This window comes from Ovis canadensis, chromosome 5 (genome assembly GCF_042477335.2).
Source record: "Ovis canadensis isolate MfBH-ARS-UI-01 breed Bighorn chromosome 5, ARS-UI_OviCan_v2, whole genome shotgun sequence".
NCBI lineage: Eukaryota > Metazoa > Chordata > Mammalia > Artiodactyla > Bovidae > Ovis > Ovis canadensis.
Window position 1 is genome coordinate 75,812,632 of NC_091249.1, and position 19,623 is coordinate 75,832,254.

General features: G+C 47.1%; 1 protein-coding gene across 2 annotated transcripts in view; it reads right to left on the reverse strand.

The window, feature by feature from the left end:
- GLRA1 (glycine receptor alpha 1) overlaps positions 1–19,623 on the reverse strand; it is an 86,927-nt gene that overhangs the window by 13,998 nt on the left and 53,306 nt on the right. For both annotated transcript variants that reach the window (XM_069592468.1, XM_069592467.1), the window contains exons 4-7: positions 6,595–6,818; positions 3,834–3,916; positions 2,384–2,521; positions 133–347 (exon numbers count right to left, since the gene is read on the reverse strand). In XM_069592468.1, coding sequence (XP_069448569.1) covers positions 133–347; positions 2,384–2,521; positions 3,834–3,916; positions 6,595–6,818 — 660 coding nt within the window. The remainder of the gene's footprint in view (positions 1–132; positions 348–2,383; positions 2,522–3,833; positions 3,917–6,594; positions 6,819–19,623) is intronic.

Below are 19,623 nucleotides of genomic sequence, written 5' to 3' on the forward strand. Positions count from 1 at the left end.
GATCCTGCTGAGTTTAGAGGATCAAGAAATAGTGCCTAATTCCTTGTGCATGCCTGATCTCGGGCAGGGAAGGGAGACACGTGTCCTCCATGTCCATCCGGGTGTTCTGTGCTCTTGGGTGGTGGGACTTACCTTGGGCAGGGATGCTCGAGAGCCGGAGCTCTGGGTGGTCATGGTGAGCACAGTGGTGATGCCCAGGCCCACGCGGGCAGGGGCAGCATCCATGTTGATCCAGAAGGAGATCCACGAGAGGATGACAATGAGCAGGCTGGGGATGTACATCTGGATCAGGTAGTAGCCCATCTGTCGCTCCAGGTGGAACCGGGCCTCGATGCAGGTGAACTTGCCTGCGGGAAATTAGCATGGGAAGGCAAAGTGGCCTAGCGGATAGGAACAAGGCTCTGAGGCCAGAACAGCCTCGGCTGGAATCCTGGTCCAGCCCCACACTAGCCGTGACCTTGGATGAGCGTTCGAATCTTTCTGTGTCTCAGTTTCCTCATCTATGGCAAATCGGGGATGATGATGATGATAGTAAGTAATAATAGCACCAACCTCACATGGCTACTCGTGTTTACTGCAATGGTAAATGAGATGGTAAAGTGAGTAACGAACTTAGCATAGCCCTCACAAACCATTAGGGCTCAGAATATCATTCATCATCAGCCTCATCATGTGACTATGTGATACCTACAGGGGGAAGTTCAGCCTCTGTAGTCTGCCCTTCACAGTGCAGCCTGTCTCCACCCCATTTCCCTTCTTTCTTCACCTCACCCATGACCCCTACACTCCAGCCCTTGCCTTGAATATCCTCTGTACTTTCACACTTCTGAGTTTTTCAGCCTGATAATCCCTCTGCCTGGAATGCCCTTCTTCCACCCCACAACCTGCCAAGGGATTCTGCCTCTCCTGTATGGCAGTTTAATGGTGACGTCTCCCCCAGGCAGAGCGCTTCTTTTTTCCCCATGTCCCTTCAGCTCTGTTCACGTGAGCATCGGATCCTTTAAGGCGTAGTACACTGACTAGGCAAGTCAACCTTTCTCTCTCTTTCTCTGTCCTCTGCACCAGGCTGTGGACAGCTCATCTCCCAGTCTGTGTCCCTTGAATTGTGCTGGGCCGTCCCCTGGTGGGGTCTTGGCTCCAGTCCACTGACACACAGTTGCCAGGGGAATTTTGTACAGTTCCCTGGACTGCAGCTTCCATGTGGTCAGGGCCTTGCCAGTCTTTTCTCATTGAATCCACAGAACTAGCCTGGAACTCAGCTCTTACTTAAATGTGGGTAATGAAGGGCCACTGAGATGATGAATGAGAAAAATGCTGTGGTGTATGAGAGTCCGCTGTGATTATTTGATACCTTGGGACCCATTGGCTCTCCAGACCCATGGGGCTTGCATCCTCCAGTGAGGAGGGCTGACTGTGGCCTTGAGCATCCCCTGATATTGGTAATTTGAGGGGCCTGGAGCCCAGTTCCTTTGGGGACTGAGGGATGACTGGCCTGTTCTCTCTCTCTGTCTCAGCTTCCCAGGGATGAAGAGAGTATTTTTGAAGTTTCTAGGATGTCTATCTCCAAGGTCACTGGAAAGGGACACCTGTCCTAAACAGAGCAGAACCCAGGCTGCCTGCTCTTTTTCTGGGCCTTCCACTTGCATCAGGACGCACCCTCACCTCCCCGTCTCCTTGGCTCCTGTCACAGCCTGTCGTGTGCCTCCACTTCACTGGGCCGCGTTTGCACAGCAGGCCCCCCGCCCCCCATGCACAGCTGGCGTACTGACTGGCTGCCTTTTGTCTGCAGTGTTCCATAAGCTCCTTCCCTGCCTGAAACAGGGCAGGCGAAGCCAGTCTTGGTCCTGCCCCAGTTCATTCCTGTGTTCATTCTTCCAGCAAAGCCTGGGCTAAGCATGGGAGGTCGTAGCTCACACTCTAGGGGACCCTTTCCAACTTTACTGCTTACTAATCCTCAGTGCTGGCTTGCAGCTCCCTCCCGAGGCCTAGTGGGAACATCGCCTGCTCTTGCCCTCTGAGTGATGCCAGCTGCTCTGTGACACTGCTAGATGTCCTCCCCTTGCCAGCTCTCCCTTCTGCCTTAGGTTCTACCCTGAGCTGAGCACACTGCTACCTGGAAGAAAGACTGGATCTCCCAGTTCCCCTTGTTGTGAGCCGTGGTCCAAGCTCAAAGTTACTTGCCCCAGGACTTCAGGAGGAAACTGCGGGAGCCACTTTTGGTTTCAAGGGACATTCCCTTAACCCCTGGGTAATAAATGCAGAACTAGACCCACCATGGGTGCCTCATAAGACCCACTGAAACAGTGATGGCATGAAGGTTTGCAGGGGCCTCTGGCCCTGGCTGCAGCAGGATGGGGCCCGAGGAGGGGGCCCTTGCGCCTACCTGTGTTGTAATGCTTGGTGCAATATCTCAAGTCCTTCTCCTCTTTCAGGATAAACTGGGGTAGAGTTAGTCCGTCTGCCACCTGCACAGCCCCCTGCTCCTGCCACTCAAAGATGAGGTCATTCATGGTGTATCCAACTGGGATGGGATCAGAAGAAGGAGAAGTCACCACCTGGAAGCCCTTATCTGAAGCATGTCAGGGGTGATTAGGGTTAGAGGTGAAGAGGCATCAGACGCTCAGTGGAACTCATGAGACTACATTGCTTTATTTCTCCTCCTCCCATGGGTGGTTAAAGCTGGTTTAATTGCTTGTGTTTACTTCACAACCCTGTTACCTTTCTTGCTTGTCCCAGCATCCCACCTTAGCATCCCAGCTCTCAGTTCTGTTGTCAAGCTCAGCTGACCTCTGCTATTTTTTGCCTGTACACCATCCTTGCAAGCACATCCCCCTCCCCCCAACCCCTGAGGAATACCTGTATGGATTGCTGTCATGGTGGGGCTGTCAGTTGGGGGACAAGGTCTGAGATGGTGACTCGTTTAGGCCAATCAGACTTTCTGCCCCAGAACCTTGACTCTTGAGTAAAGTGACAGCAGGTTGGGAGCTGGCTGGTGCTGACTCTCCTCGGAGGTGGCGCTCCAGGGAATGGTCTGTTAGTTCCTGTTGCCTAAATGCTCTGCCCTGGTTCTTGTACTTTAGCTTCTCCTCCAAATCTGTGAGGAGTTTGAACCGCTATGCCCTTCCACTTAATTCCAGTCTTTAAATTCATCAGATTGGTTTCTCTGTTTCCAATCAAGTAAGTGAGCTACCCAATTGGTTAAAATCTTGGTTCACCTGTGAACTCCTCCATAAAGCCTTCTCTGTATCCTGTCTCCTTCCCAATCAGAAGGAAGTGCCCTTTCTGCCTTGAGGCCACAGCATTTTGTACATCTAACCATACACTTACCACTTGCTGCTCTGTGCTAGAATATTTGTGTGGACAGACATCTCTCTCCCCTGCTGGAGTGAGCAACTCTGGGGGTTTAAGGACTCTGACTTATTTAAGCTATGACTTCTCTATTCCTGGTGAGCATGTTCACAGAGAACATGGAATAGTGCCTCTTTGGAGAATGCTCTAGAGCGGGACCCGAGTCAGACAGTGTAAGGGAAGTTACATTTCTAATGCACTTTCTAAGAGCAAAGGCCCTCATCTGGTATTTTGGACTGTTATAGGATGGCAACCCACTCCGGTATTCTTGCCTGGAGAGTCTCCATGGACAGAGGGGCCTGGTGCGCTGCAGTCCATGGGGTTGCAAAGAGCTGGACACGACTGAGCAACTAAACACAGCACACAGCACAGTAATCTCCTGGGGTCCAGGGGTTAGGAGCAGATGTGTGGGAATTTCTGCTGGTCCCATGGGTAAAGGAGGATCTGATTTTTTTAAAAATAGAGGCCTCATGCAAGGGACTCACAGCTTTCCAGTTGCATAATGCACGTCTGGACATCCATGGGGAAGTTCTTCAAGTCCATGGGGCAGGCCAGTGTCAGGGTGATTCTGGGAAGAGAAAGGAGTTGAATGATGCTGGATCCACAGACCAGGGAAGTTGTGCCTCCATGCTAGTTACTACCAGCGAATTAGTTATCTAGGAGAGGGCAAGGAGGTCAGGGAATTAGGCATTTACTAATATATGCACGTTTCCGTATCAGAGAGAGAAAGGAGGTTGCCTCCAGTTACACAGAGTCTCTGGAACTTCTGGGCTTCTTTGGTGTCTGTCTGGCTTCTAGAAACCTGCCTTTAGCAAGTTGCCTGAGGCCTGGAGGCCCGCATCCTTACTCTTTTGCAGAGCTCTTGGGTATGGATAGAGCCTGACTTTTAAACTGAGCACTACCAGGCCTTAGGCATCCCCAGGTGCATCTGGAGCAGGTGTGTAGGTGGTTCTTGGCTCCTCCCTTCACACACTCACCAAAGGTGGTTTCCAAGAGGCCCCTTGCCTGCTCAGTGTCCAAACACAGCTGATTCCCATCTGCGGGCTCCTGTTGGGCTCAGCTGGGAAGCAGTGGTTGCCCCAGGCTTTTGGGCTAGCTGTTGATTTTGGGTTGTTCAACCCTGGCAGAAGCTGCAGTCTCAAGCAGAGGGAGTCCCCTTAGCTGAATCCTAGGTCTGCAGCTCAGCTGAGATGCAAGGCTTCAGCTTGAAGGGCTCTGCCAACTCCCAAGCCCCTGCTTCAGGGAATGGAGAAGAAAGACCAGTGGAAGCCAAAGAGACTTCCGTTGACAGGCCAACTCCCGCATTTGACAGGTGAGAAAACCAGGGTGCAGAGGAGGCTAGGGAGGGGTGCATGTCAGTTCACAGGAAGCTGATGGTTCAGCCAGGACTCAAAACTGTCGCTCCTGGCCTCTGGATTTTGAACTCATGTATTTGCTGACAGGCTTTCTAGCACTGCTCTCCTGAAAAGCCAACTTCAATGCACAAAGACCCCTAACTGGTGGTCATGTGGGGCTTAGCTGCCAGCACCTTGGCCCCACATGGTGAGGCACACAGCCCTGGGTGAATGCCTCCTCCAGCTTTTACCCATGGCTGTGGATGTGGGCCCTTTAAGTACAAAGCAGAAGCAAGGGAGGGAAAGAAGAGGAAAAAGAGGGAGTGGGAGGAGGAGGGGGAAGGGAAAGGGCACGCCGTTGAATTTCTGCAGATAAAAGCTCTAAAGTGGGGCAACTGTCACACTGGGTTAATTTCCTGAAGTTGAATGACCTTGGAACATCACTTTCTGCTGATTTGTCCTTCTGTCATGCTGCACTGGGGCTTAGCTTCCTGGAGATGTGAAACTAGCCTGGCTGCAGCAAATCCCCAGCCAGCAGGGCCTTGGTGGCCATCCTGAGCCTGTCGCTCTTCCAGTCTGGATGTGCATGGGGTGGGGTGGGCAGCAAGTGAGCAAGGCCATGAGGGCCCCTGATTCCTCCCAGTCTGCCCTCCTGCGGTGCCTCCTCTCCCTCCTGAGGTCCTTGAGTCCCCCTCCTACCCTGTCTGAGTCAAGTCACACTTGGGGATTAGGGCCGTTACGGCCTCTCCTATGGGCCTGGACACTTAAAGCTCATCTCCTAATAGAATTAAAAAGATACATTCCCCTGAGGAACTGGTGGAGACAGGGAGGCATTTAGGACCAGTGCCCCTTAAGCTCTTTGAAATAGAAATATGTTCATCCAATATTTGAGTGCCTGTTGAATGTTCTTCTAGGCTCAGAGTGGGCATTAGATCCATACTAACATAGTAGAATCTAGATTCTACTACTAAATAGCTGTGGAAACTCGGGCAAGTTGCTTAAACTTTCAGATCCTCACTTGTCTAATCTGCAAAATAGGCATAAAAAAACCTGCTTCATAGAGTTGTTGGGAGGATTAGAAATCATACGTGGTAAGTCCCAGCCTAGTGGGTAAATTCTCAGGGAATAATGCATAGTAAGAATATTACATGGACATTGGTTCTTCTCTCCATGCCTTGCAGGAGGAGACTGGGAATTAGGTGGGATGGGGGTTGCAGAGTGTGGCAGAAAATTCTGAAGGTTTGACCCCAAGTAGTGTCTGCAGGATCCCTCCTAGGAAAGAGGGTCCCAGGTTCTTAAAGTCAATACAAGGAATAGAGGGTAGAAAGGTTTTCTAATCAGGACGGAGCATCCCTGGTTTATACCTGTGAGCAGCACTGTCCACCCAGCAGGCCATTTGTGTTGAAGTTGCTGTGATTTTTCAGACTTCATGCCTTTGGTCCTACTATTTTTTTTAAAAATTATGGTAAAAAAGTGTAACATGAGATCTACCCTCTTATTACATGTTTTAGTGTACCGTCCAGTATTTCTGTCTACAGGCACACTGATATACAGCAGCTCTCTGGAACTTATTTATCTTGAGTAACCAAACATTCCTGGGGTGGGCATTGACTTCGAATACTCTTTTCCCATCTTGTTTTATTGAAATGCTGGGGAAGTGTGGGGGCCTAGTTTTAACCCTCTGTCTCTAGGCTGCTTCCTTATTCTCCCTGATTATAATGAGCCACGGACTTCCAGAAGCTCCCATGGTGTTTGATTCTTTCTTGCTGATTGTAAGTGGCAGAGCAGGCTCTGCCTGTTCTGCAAAGGCACTGGGTTGTCAGGTTCACCTCTGCTTGGCCCTCCTCTTAGGGTCTCCTCCCAGAAGGTGTGTTCTGAGGATTCAGGGGGTGATGAGCCTGACAGGACTCACCTGATGCTGTAGAGGACATTCCCGTTCCGGGAGATCCTCAGCAGTTTGTTGTCTGTGGTGATCTCGTGGAAGTGGGCCCCCTTCTCATTGGCAAAGAACAGGTCAGGTTTCCAGATGGAGTCCAACATGGATGGGTCCAAGTCCAACGAGTCATCAGGGTATTCGTTGTAGGCCAGCCGGGGGTCGTTCCACTGCTGCCGCAGGAAGATGTTGACCCTGTAGTCCTACAGCCAGGAGACAAAGAGGTGAACTCAGAGTTAGGCCCTGGATTGTCACTTGGAGGGCCTGGGTGCTTCCGGTCAGTGTTCCCCAAAGCCCATTCTGGAGGATGTTATCAGAGTGAGGGGTGAGGTGTCAAGTCTATGCATCAGGCAAAAATCAGGGGAGTCATAATTATCCCTGAAAATTCTCTGCATGCCCTATTAACTACATTCAACTCTGAACTGATATAATTTAGGTGTTTTGATAAGAGAAATAATACATCACAATACAGTCCTCCTTTGATTATTAACCCCATCAGTGCAGTAATTCTCTTGACCACTAAGCTTTGAGAGTCACTATTCTAGACAGATTGAAAGAACAGAAAGACTAAAAGCTAACGCCAGAGCAGTCACACTATTTCGCCCAGTTCCCAAGAAGTGAAGGAAGGTTGGGTGGAGGAATTTTATAGTGTTCTGCTGGTCTTAGAATTCATACCACTCTGTTTTAGTAGCCACCTTCTAGTACCTTTTGTAACATGTGTTGATTTGTTTGTTTGGGGCGGATTAATAGATGACACTCCTTACTGAGTTTTAAACCCAGTGCTAAGTAAAATGCTCTCTGATGGGACTGTAGTGTAGTTACTCCACTGAAAAAGATTACGATCAAACCAAGTAGGGAAATGTTTGATTAAACCAAATATATCAGATTTCTTTATTGGAGGACTTCTCAGAGACCTTAATATACTAAGGAGTTGTGTGTATCTCCAAGAAGGGACTAGATTATTCACTATTTCCCTGGTTCGTTTTGGCCACAGAACTCTTATTTTGTACACGCTACTTGTCTTCTACAGAATGTAGGTTAGAAACTGCTGTCCTAGTTAAAAACTACCCGCTTCTCCATCTTTATTTTTCTCCGGATGGGGAAACTGAAATCAAAAAATAATTGAGACTGGCCAGTGTCTCTCTGAAAAGGCAAAGCAGAGCCCATTTTGGAGCCTGGGTGCCTTGACTACTATCTGAGGATTTGTTCGTTGGATCCTAGAGGAACTTAAAGAATCCGTTTAGTTTGTATTCACATCCTGAGAAGCAATTCATGGCATGGGCAGGTCTCCATGGTGGGAAATTGGGTAATGAAGTTAAGAAATATTTCCATTAAGAAAAGTTTTAAATTTTGTTAGAGAATCATTGTTGACTTGCAGCCCATGAATATTTCACCGCAAGTAGAAATTGGGGTGTATTTGTGTTGTCCTATGAAGAAAAGTCTAGCTCTCTCTGTTGGATTCCCAAGAGGGTTTATAGTTTCCTAGAATATTATAACCTCAGTTCAAGTCCAACGTTAAATGTTCTCCTTCAAGTAATAATCTCTACTCGTAAGCACCTGCTATTGCTTTTTCTCTGAAGGTGCAGGATAAGGGAGGCTGTGCTCTGCCTTCTTTTGGGGGGCTGCCTCTAAATCCTCATCACTCTTGGTCTGTCATTAGCACGAACAAACTGAAACAAACAGCCCTTCTTCCCGCCCTCACCTTCACCCCGCCACTTCCCCCCTCAGCTCATGCTTTATTCTGTTCTCCTATAGAAATATCAACAGCTTCATAAAATGTTCCAAGGTATTTTATAGGATTGTTCTATAATTTAATTGCAGCCTCTCCCTCCAGGCCCATAGAAAATGGCATTTGGTCTCATAACTTCATATCTTATAAGTCCCAGGGTGCAGGGAAAACTTCAGACCAGACTGGAAGTTGATGCTTTGTTTTTCCTACTGACGGTAATAGATAGCTCCCAATCTGGTTCCGTCTGATTAGGGATTAGAAATGGCCTCTTTTTGTCCTGTGGATTTTACATGAAGAGTGTGTTTGTGTGTGTGTGTGTGTGTGTGTGTGTGTGTGTCAGAGAGAGAGAGAGAGAGATGAAGCACGGGGCAATTCATGTCAGAGTAAACAGACTATGAATGGTTGGACAGAAAAAGCCTTCAGGTCCCCAAACCCCAGCTGCACTTCTGATGTTCTTGCCAGTGACATGTCAAACGGTTTATGTGTCAGGAAGAAGGAAAATAAAGTGGCATTTAAAATGGCCTGTTAGGCACCAGGCACTGTTCTAGATACCGTCACATACATTTAATCCTTACAAAACCCCTGCAAGCTAGACGTTCATATTCTCACAGTGAACTTAAGGAAACCGAGGTTTGGAAAGGTTGAGAGGCTTGTTCAAGGCCCAGAGCTAGCAAGCAGCAGAAAGTGTGAAAGTGAAAGCGTTAGTTGCTCAGTCATGTCCGACTCTGCAACCCCATGGACTATAGCACTCCAGGCTCCAATGTCCACGGGATTCTCCATGCAAGAATACTGGAGTGGATAGCTATGCCCTTCTCCAGGGGATCTTCCCAACCCAGGGATAAAACCCACATCTCCTGCATTGCAGGCAGATTTCTTTTTACTGCCTCAGTCACCGGGGAAGCCCAGTAAGTGGCAGAGCTGGAGTCTGAATCCACATCAGCCCAACCTCCTAGTGAGAACTTGTTGATTATGTCCCCTGGCAGTGGATGGCCAGTTCTTTGCTGGGGACCGTTTTCTCTCATCCCTACAGCCTGCTCAGCCTAAGCCTTATCTCCGGTAGGGGCCTTAATGCCCACAGTCTTTCCTGACTGCTTCCTTTTCTGATCTTCTGATAAAACCAAATCACCAGGAATGTTTAATTTAGCACTTCCTCCCTGTGTCTTATCTCCTTAACTTGATGGGAAACAATTAGAGACAATGGACCTGACCTTGGAGTTCTCTTGTACCCTCCTGCCTACCCACCCAGTCTGTGCGCCTGGCGGGGGACGAGGAGGAACACAGCCAGAAAAAGTTGGAGTATGAAGAGCTTTCCCCATTTTATGGCTGGAGAGACTGAGACTCTTTTCTAAGGTCACACAACAGTTCACAGAAGACCTGGGATTAGAATCTGGATTTACTTCTCTGGGCCCCACTGTTAAAAGAAGGAGTTAGGAGGGGATTTCCTGGAAGTCCAGTGGTTTTGATTCCACACTCTCACTACTGTGGCCTGGGTTCAATCCCTGGTTGAGAAACTAAGATCTCTCAAGCTGGGTGATGCAGCCACTCACAAAAGAAGTTAGGCTAGATGGTCTCTGAGTGAGTGAAGGTCACTCAGTCGTGTCTGAGTCTTTGTGACCCCATGGACTGTAGCCCACCAGGCTCCTCTGTCTATGGAATTCTTCAGGCAAGAATACAGGACTGGGTTGCTATTTCCTCCTCCAGGGGATCTTCCTGATCCAAGGAACGAACCCAGGTCTCCTGCATTGTAGGCAGATTCTTTACCCTCTGAGCCACCAGGGGAGCTCCTAGATGGTCTCTAAGAACCCTTCCAAATCTCATAGGTAATGATTATTAATTTTATTTTTTTCCGGTGATATTTAACTGAGAGTCTAAGTGCCAGGCACTGTTCTAAGAACCAGAAAATCCATTGAGAACAAGAAAGACGTTTATGGTGTCCCAGAGCCTACTGGGTGGTGCTTACACCACATGGAGACAGGGCTCTGCTGAGGCTTAAAACAGGTCACTGGGAGATACAGAGTTCAGGCTCTCCATCTAGATTTGGATGTGGGGGTCAGGGAAGGTGCCAGGAAGATGTGATATTTAAAGTGGGACCAAATATGGCAGAGTTGAAAAGGAAAAGCATTTAGGGCAGTTGGAACTGCCCCTGTGATGGCCTGGAAGCAAAGCAAGAGCATGTGCCTTTGAAAGAATAGCAAGTGAATGAATCAGGGCAGGAGTGGGAGGAGGCACGCAGTGAGTGGAGTCTTCAGAGAATTCTAAGTAGGGAAGGACATTATTATAGTTGCATTTTATTACTGATATTTAAAATACTTTAGTTTTCTTATTACAGAAGTAATGCATGTTGACTATAAAAAATAGAAACATACATTACCTAAAAGAAGAAAAACAAAATAAAACCTGTAGGGTTTTATTATGAAATGCTTCATAAATAGTGAGGGTAAGAGATGCGGAGACTGTGTCTGACACCCACAGGCAACTTGTCTCCTCCTCCCAGTGGCCTGGCTCCTCCCCTCTGCATGGATTGATTTTCTCGTCCCTGGTTGGTAAACAGCAGTGGGAAATGCCATTCAGAAGGAATCAATGTAATTGTTGTAATCGACTGAGAGCTAAATGCTGTCTCACTTACTTGGCCGTACACTCACGTTGGTTGGTATTCAACCTGCTGGGCATCCACGTTCAGGTTCATGGGCAGGAGGAGCAGCACTGGGGTTCTCTACCCGAGAATCTCAGGTCCTACCTCCTGTAGTTGGCTTCTAGTCCTCAGACCCTCAAGGTGGCCCATCTTCTAAGTCCCAGGGGGCGGGCCTGCCAGAGCTCTGGCTCAGCAGGCTCTAGCATCCACCCTCCAGTCTTGCCTCTGAGAGTCCCTGATGGCCTTATTTCTGAGACCGAGGTAGAGCATTCATTCATCTGTTCTTTCATTCAACAAACATTTATTGAAGGCTTCCTGTGTGCCGCCCCTCTCCCCACCGCTGTTATGTCTAGTTTCGCACTCTAACCTCTCCCAGTTGCTGCTGCTGCTGCTAAGTCGCTTCAGTCGTGTCCGACTCTGTGCGACCCCAGAGATAGCAGCCCACCAGGCTCCCCTGTCCCTGGGATTCTCCAGGCAAGAACACTGGAGTGGGTTGCCATTTCCTTCTCTGATGCATGAAAGGGAAAAGTGAAAGTGAAGTTGCTCAGTGGTGTCTTACTCTAACCTCCTCTAAAACTGTAAATTGTGGTGAAATAGGAAGCATGAGTTGCTTTAGTGGGAAAGTGCTAAAAGCCTGGTGAGAGTGTTGGTGGGAAGGGGACATGGAGGGCAAGGTATGTGCCCACTGCAATCAGAACCCAGAGACACTACCCATGAGGAGAATGGAGAACCAGATTCTTATGTCTTCCTGCTCTCAAAGGAATGTCTCTTCTCTAAATGAGATGCAACCCAGTAAACACTTATGAGGCCCAGTAGGAAAACAATGAGTGTAGAGGCTCAGGCTTCTACCCTCATGGAGCTCAGATTACCTAGCCAGCCAGGAAAGGAATGGACACAAATCTAATGTACAAAACTGAATGTGATAACGGTCAGAAAAGGTTCTATTAGATATTGCTGCTATTAGATAAGCAGCTGTTAGTTATTGTTTTTAGGTTGTTAAGATTACTTCCAGGTGAATCTGGAAGTGATTTTTGGGGAGAAGGTAGCATTTGAAATGGCCCCTATCAGGTTGTTCCATCCTCCTGAAGTTAGCATCTCTAGATCTGATATTGTTCTGAAATAAGAGCAATACTTGATTTCTGCTGGAAAGGAGGCCAGTAATGTGTGAGGAAGAAGGACAGGGGTGAGGAGTACAGACACGAAGCATGGCTGGATGTGAGGGACCGAGGGCTGCGGTCTTGGTGTATATAGGATTATGGTTTGCAGAGTTGGAGCGTCAGAGGAATTTCACGTGGAAGGAATAGCATGAGCAAAGGTGTGTAGGCAGGGGCATTCACACAGTTCAGTTTAGCTCAACCATCAGCTGCAGAAGTAATGAAACGTCTCCCTTATTGAGGACCTACTATGTACCAGGTATTTTGCTAAGCATGCCACAAATTGCACCTCATTTTTATCTTTAAAACAATCCTATGATTATATGTATTTCCACCTTAATTTTATAGATGAAGGCTCAGCAAGATTAAGTATTTAGTCCAAATTCATGTAGCAAATAGTGAGGGTGAAATCTGGTCTGTCTGATTATATAAAGCACATTCTCTCAATCACTCTGCGGTGTTGAGGCTGTAGAACGGATTGATTTGAGACTGTAGGCATCCTTAACTACCAGACCAAAGTATTTGGATCTTATTTTGCAGCCGGTTGGGTGCTACTGAAGTTTTAAGCCGCGAAGCAATAGCACAGTGTGACTTCAGAAAGATCAGTGCGGCAGGCATGACCGTGCAGTGTTGAAGTGAGAGGAAATGGGTCCAGGGAGACCTGCTCTGAGGCCGCTGTGACAGTGCCGTGAAAGAGGGGGAGGAGCCAAACTAAGATAGCAGGGGTCGAGAGTGGGACACAGGAGAGAATCATTGCCGTCTGTCATCGTTCCCATCTCCTTCCTCAAATATTACAGGTAGACTTCTGTCTCAACTCCTTCACTTTACAGACTGCCCAGAGAGGCAAAGAGACTTTTCCTGGGCCACACAGCAATCCAGTGTGGGGCTTTAATACAGAAATTTTGCCCTACTCCGTTGCTTTTCCTAACCACTTGTAGAACTTTGAGGGCAGGAGGAGGAGAACCAAGGTGAATCGGCCATCAGGCAGGCTCTGCTCTCTTAGAAAAACTCTGAGACAGCTCTGACCGGGTTTGGGATAAGGTGCCTGAGAGCTGGACCTGTCTGTTAAGAGCTGGGGAACAGGGGCATTGAGAGAAAAGGGTCCAGGCCTCATTCATGAGCTGCTGCTGCTATTCAAGCTTTCCAGACCTCCGAGATGCACTGTGGAACTGGAGTTATAGACGTTGCCCCCAAATGTGAGGAGGGTCAGCCCCAGTCTCTTCACAGTGCTGTGAGAGTGTGGAGCTGACTCACCAGGACGTGCAGAGTTTACTGAGTCCCGACTGAGTGCCAGGCACAGTGCCAAGTGCTTGAATGAACCCTCTCCCCAGATTCTCACAGGGACACTGTTTTATGGATAAATTGAGCCTGAGAATTCTTAATGCTTTGTCTAAAGTTAGTGACAGGCTTCTCTGGAGGCTCAGTGGTAAAGAATCTGCCTGCCAATGCAGGAGATGTGAGTTCGGTCTCTGGTTGGGAAGATTCCCTGGAGAAGAAAATGGCAACCCACTCCAGTATTCTTGCCTGGGAAATCTCATGGACAAAGGAGCCTGGCAGGCTATAGTCCTTGGGGTCGCAAAAGAGTCGGACAAGACTGAGGGACTAAACAACAAATGAAGGCACATAGAGGTTAAAGTGCTTTTCCTGACGTCACACAGCTAGTAAGTGGCAAAGCTGAAATTTGAACCCACGATGTTAATGCCAGAGCCCAAGCATTTAGCCACTAGATTATACCACCCAGGATCTCCCAGTTTTGTACTGAGCCACAGTTTTGTGATACCTCAGTGCCATCAGCAACTGCCTCTGGCTGTTGTTGTATACCTGTGGGTTTGTAGAGACCCCCAGGTAGCAGAAAGTATTGAAAAAGGGCAAAGGTCTAAACGCTTCTGCCCCAGGTCCAGCAGGTGGGCACTCCTGCCTTATTCCTGGTTTGCCCCTTGGATTTGACCCTTGGTCTTGCTCTAAACTCAAGTTCACAGCTGGCAGAGTCCCTATACCTGACACTGCCTCTTGGACTCCACGTGCCTACTCCTCCCTCTCCTAAGTCACTACCCTGCCTGGAAAATTCTCATTTGGATAACACACAATCAGGACTGCATTTGTTGTGAGGAGCTGTAGGTGGTTTGGACCAGTGGAGCGGAGCCTCTTTGTCTGTCTTTAGGGGATCACTAAAGCCCAGCATGAGTTTAATAATTACATAAAAATGCTAATAGCAGCTACTTGTATTGGGTGTCTAACATTTGCTAGAACTTTATATGCATTGTGTTTCTAAACTTTTTATCAGCCTAGAACACTGAATATTATTATACTCATTTCACAGGGGAGGAAACTGAAATTCAGAGAGGTTAAACAGAGGTTAAGCCCAGAGTCCCATGGCTCGTAGGTGCTAGAGCAGGAATATGAATCCAGGAATGTCTGGCTCCCAATTCCATATTCTCTTGACAATTACATGGTGTCTCTCTATTTTCTTTCTTTTGGAAACCGAGTTCCTAGATAGGGAGGTGAAAGAAGCGTAGTAGACAGTGTACTGGGACCCCCCTGAGCCCCTGTGACAGGTTCACTCATACGTATCCTCACGGTCAGTATCAGGTGGAGAACTTTGGATTGTAATACAGGCTGAGGTGGATTCGTAACTGGTTGCCAGAGGATGCAGACTGAAGGGTGACTATTCACTTGAAAAGAGGAAGGAGGACAATATTGCAGTTGTTGTTTCGTCGCTGAGTCTTGTCCGACTCTTTGTGACCCCATGGACTCCAGCATGCCAGGCTCCTTTGTTCATGGCATTGCCCAGGCAAGAATACTGTAGTGGGTTGCCATTTCCTTCTGCAGGGAATTTTCCTGACCCAGAGATCGAACCTGTGTCTCCTGCATTGACAGGCAGAGTCTTTACCACTGTGCCACCAGGGAAGCCCAATTTTGGCAGTACAGGGCATGAAAGTGAGCTGAACCACTAGAAAACTTGGAAATAGAGGAAATAAGGTTGACCTCTGAGAGTTAAACAGCAGAGATGAACATGCAGCAGAGAACTTCGGCTAGGCTCAGCACCATCACAAGGACCCGTGTGTAATCTCAGTGATTTATAACAGGCCCCTGCTTGTAATTTAATCAATGGAACCCTAATTTATTGTATTATGTCTTGTTTAGAGAACTATTATATAAACATATTGAAGACATTCATTCAGTGGTACAAGTAAGGACAGTTTGAGGATCAGGGATTTGGTGATTAGTAAATTAGCATCATCTGGAGGGTGGGGTCACCCTGCTTGGGGGAGCTCCAATTTTTTCATCACTAAAAATTTTTTTTTTTTAAGAAATACTTATTTATTTATTTGGCTGTGTCAGGTGTTAGTCGCAGAATGCGGAGTATTTTGTCATAGTGCACGGCTTCTCTCTAGCTGTGGCGTGCGGACTCAGTAGCTGTGGCGTGCGGCCTCAGTAGCTGTGGTGTGCAGGCTTAGTTGCCCCAAGGCATGTGGGATCTCAGTTCCCTAACCAGGGATCAAACCCATGTCCCCTGCATTGAAAGGCAGGTTCTTAACCACTGGACCACCAGGGAAGTCCCTGAAAAGAGGGTTTCTATGCAGTGAGACAAGGATGGCATCTTAGACCTGTCTCTGGCCCAGATGAAATTTCCTCAAAACCTTCTTTTCCTCCAGTTCGGTATGTCAAAAGCAACTTTTCATATGCTCTCTTGGTACTGGGAGAGGGGTAAGAGAGTGCTTTCATGGAGGACACGTGCATGCTGTTTTGCAATGGGAAGTCCCATCATAAATTAAAATCACTTGGTGGTCTTATTTACCCACTTCAGTCTTTCATGGGTTTGGTTGTCATTAACCAGCCTTCCTGAATCTGACCTGATGGAGCACCAAACCTGTGCTGCTGTAAATTCAAGACTGTGATGCCTCCCTTGGTGGAGTCTTGGAGAGAGCCATCCAGCAGACCGTACCAAGGCTAGCCATAATCTGTTTTCTGCCTTGAACAGACTCTAAGACAAATGTGAGGCCTCTCTTCTTGGCTTCCTCTCAGTCATCAGTTTACCAAGGTTTTGTGGAGTGTTGAGCTATGTCTAACTGGATGACATTTACTAGACTTTTTCTTGGATTTCCTCAACTCCAGAGTGTAAGTGACCTAGCCTTAGCTGTGTAGACAGACTGAAAGTATGATGGAAAAAGCAACAAACGAGGATCTTATCCACAATGCTAACCAACCTCACACAATATTCAGAACTAACCTGACAAACATGTGACTTGTGTGTATATATATAGAAGTTATACATATATATATGTGACAAAATGATTCTAAAACCTTACTGAGAGGCATGACGGAATATCTCTATAAATGGAGAGACATACCACATTCATACAGTATTGTTAAGATATCAGCTCTCTGCAAATGAATCTATACATTCATTGCAATCCCAATTAAACTCTGAGGCTATTTTCATAGGATCAACAAACTGATTCTACAGTTCATAGAAAAAGAGAATAGACTAGAAATGACAATAAAACCTTATAAAGGAGGAACAACACAGGATTTTTTTCTCCTGGACACAGGATGCAGAGTGACAGGACAATAAACTGAGGCTATTTATACACTCAGCTGTTTCTGTAGCCCACCATGTATCTAGGCTTCCCAGTTGGCTCAGTGGGTAAAGAATCCACCTGCAGCTCAGGAGACGCAGGAGGTGAGGGTTTGATCCCTGGGTCAGGAAGATCCCCTGGAGGAGGAAATGGCATTTAATGACAGCATTTCTAACCAGTGGAGAAATAATGGCTACTAAGAATAATGCCGGAAAATTATCTAATCGGAGAAAAATAGAGTTAAACCATCATCAGCTACTTTACAGCAGACTAAACTCCAAATGGGTTATGGAGGGACGTATAAAAGAGGGAACTTATGATATTATTCAAATTGTGCATACGTGCTCAGTTGCTCAGTCATGTCCAACTCTTTGTGACCCGATGGACTGTAGCCCACTAGGCTCCTCTGTCCATGGGATCCTTCAGGCAAGAATACTGGAATGGTTGCCATTCACTTCTCCAGGGACTGATCTTCCCAACCCAGGGATCAAACCTGTGTCTCCTATGTCTCCTGCATTGGCAGGTGGATTCTTTACCACTGAGCCAACTGGGAAGCCCTTCCTTATTCAAATTGCCCGCTATGTAAAAACAGGCAAACAAAAAAGCAAAGATACTCAAATTCACTAAGAATCTAGAGTGAAAACTAAGAATGACAATGAAATACCATTAAATTTCATTTGGTAAAATTTAAAAGCTTGGTAATATCTTGAGTTGGAAAGGATAAAAACACTGTTGTGGGGACAGTCAATTATTGAAGCTTCTTTGGAAGTGATCTGGGCAATAATATTTGTCACAATAGTGCAGGTCCTTTGATAAAGTAATTCCACTTCAGTGATATATCCTAAGGAAACATGCAGCGAGTCATGTCCAGGATTATTCACAGTGACACTTGTTTGTAGCAGTGAAAGCGTCATAAGCTTAGAGAAGAGTGGTTAAATAGCATGGAAAGATGTTATGTCCAGACAGTGGAATTTTATAGGTAGGCTGCAAGTCTGGAAATATTGATTGAAATCATTTTGTAATGTGTTGAATGTAATAATAATAAACCATTGTAATGTTTCTAAATTTGAGGGTGGGTAGAGTGTTAAGAATGAGGTAGGCTATAGGTGGGCTTCCCAGGTGGCGCTAGTGGTAAAGAACTCTCCTGCCAATGCAGGAGACTAAGAGAGGCGAGCTCACTCAATCATGGCTGACTCTTTGCGACCCCATGAACTGTGGCCCGCAAGGCTCCTCTGTCCACGGGATTCTCCAGACAAGAATACTGGAGTAAGTTGCCATTTCCTCCTCCAGGGGATCTTTCTGACCCAGGAATAGAACCCAGGTCTCCTGCATTGTAGGTGGATTCTTTACCACTGCACCATATGGTTCTCTTCAATGTTCATCACAGCACTATTTACAATAGGCAGAACATGGAAGAAAGCTAAATGTCCACTGACAGATGAATGGATAAAGATGTGTTACACATACACAGTGGACTACTACTCAGCCATAAAAAGGAATGGAATTTGGTCATTTGTAGTGATCTGGATGAACCTAGAGTCTGTCACACAGAGTGAAGTCAGTCAGAAAGAGAAAAACTCATATTGCTTATTAACACATATATATGGAATTTAGAAAGATAGTACTAATGAACATATTTGCAGGGCAGGAACAGAGACTCAGATGTACAGAACGGACTTGCAAACATGGCAGGGAAAGGAGAGGGTGGGACAAATCGAGAGAGTAGCATTGACATATATACACTACCATGTGTGAAACGGACAGCGAATGGGAGGCTGCTGTGTACACAGCCGTGTTTCGTGATGACCTGCAGGGGTGGAATGGGTGGCGGGTGAGAGGGAGACTCAAGAGGGAGGGAATACATGTATGCATGGTATACAGAAGAAACTAACACAACATTGTAAACTGTTATATACTTAAAAAAAAATAGATGTGGGGAAAAAAAGATTCAGCTTAAAAATGAACTGTGGTATGTAGCTGCTGTTAAAAACAATGCTTTGAGGCCCACTAAGCCAGAGTATGGAGGGGCATCGTCCCAGTGCACTCCACTCTGAGCACTCCTCGGGGCCTGGGTTCATTTCTTGGCCTTTTGGCTCAAGATAGAAATTGACCTGCTGGCTGTACTGGGAGAGCACCCTGGAGGCAGAGAGACCGAGAACTGGGGAGAATGGCCGAGGGAGCCGGGTGTGGGGAGGGAGTGGGCGGACTGACCTCAGGTTTTCAAAGTGCTGCAGGTGCATAGATTGGCTCTCTGTGGCCCCAGCATCAGAATGAAAGCCCTGGGCAAATGAAGATGTAAGAGGTGTCCCAAGATGAAACAGGCTGCCTTGGGAGGCGCAGGGGTTCCCATCACTGGACGTGTGCAAGCCGAAACCACAATGTTTGTGGCAGAGATTCTGACAACAGATGGGGGTTCAACTGGAGAACCTTCAAGGTTAATTCTCTCCCCAAATATTGACTGAGCTCCTCTGGTTCAGGCAACGTGTTGGGTACTGGAAATATAGGGATGATTGAGAGGGACAGGGTCCCCACTCTCACTAAGAAAGCAAACAAAATCACAAACTAGCAAGCAAACTGTTACTTTTTAGATATAACTGAAGATAATAGAACATGAAGTGACAGTGACTGGAATGGGGGACATTTTTAGATAGGGAGTTGGGAAGGACCTCTGAAAAGAAAGCTGAGATCTGAAAGAATGAGAGTCATTCATGCAAATATTTTTCTGGACAGAAGGAGCATAACGTAGTAAGAGGATTAAGAAGCTATTGTAGAATTTGAAGCAGAGTGCTGTGATCTGATTTAGGGTTTAAAAGGCTCCCTCTTGGCGCTATGGGAAGTGGTGAGGATGGGAGGAAAGGAGGCAGGGAGGCCAGTTAAGAGGCCATTTTAGTCAAGCAGGAGAGAGATGGTGCC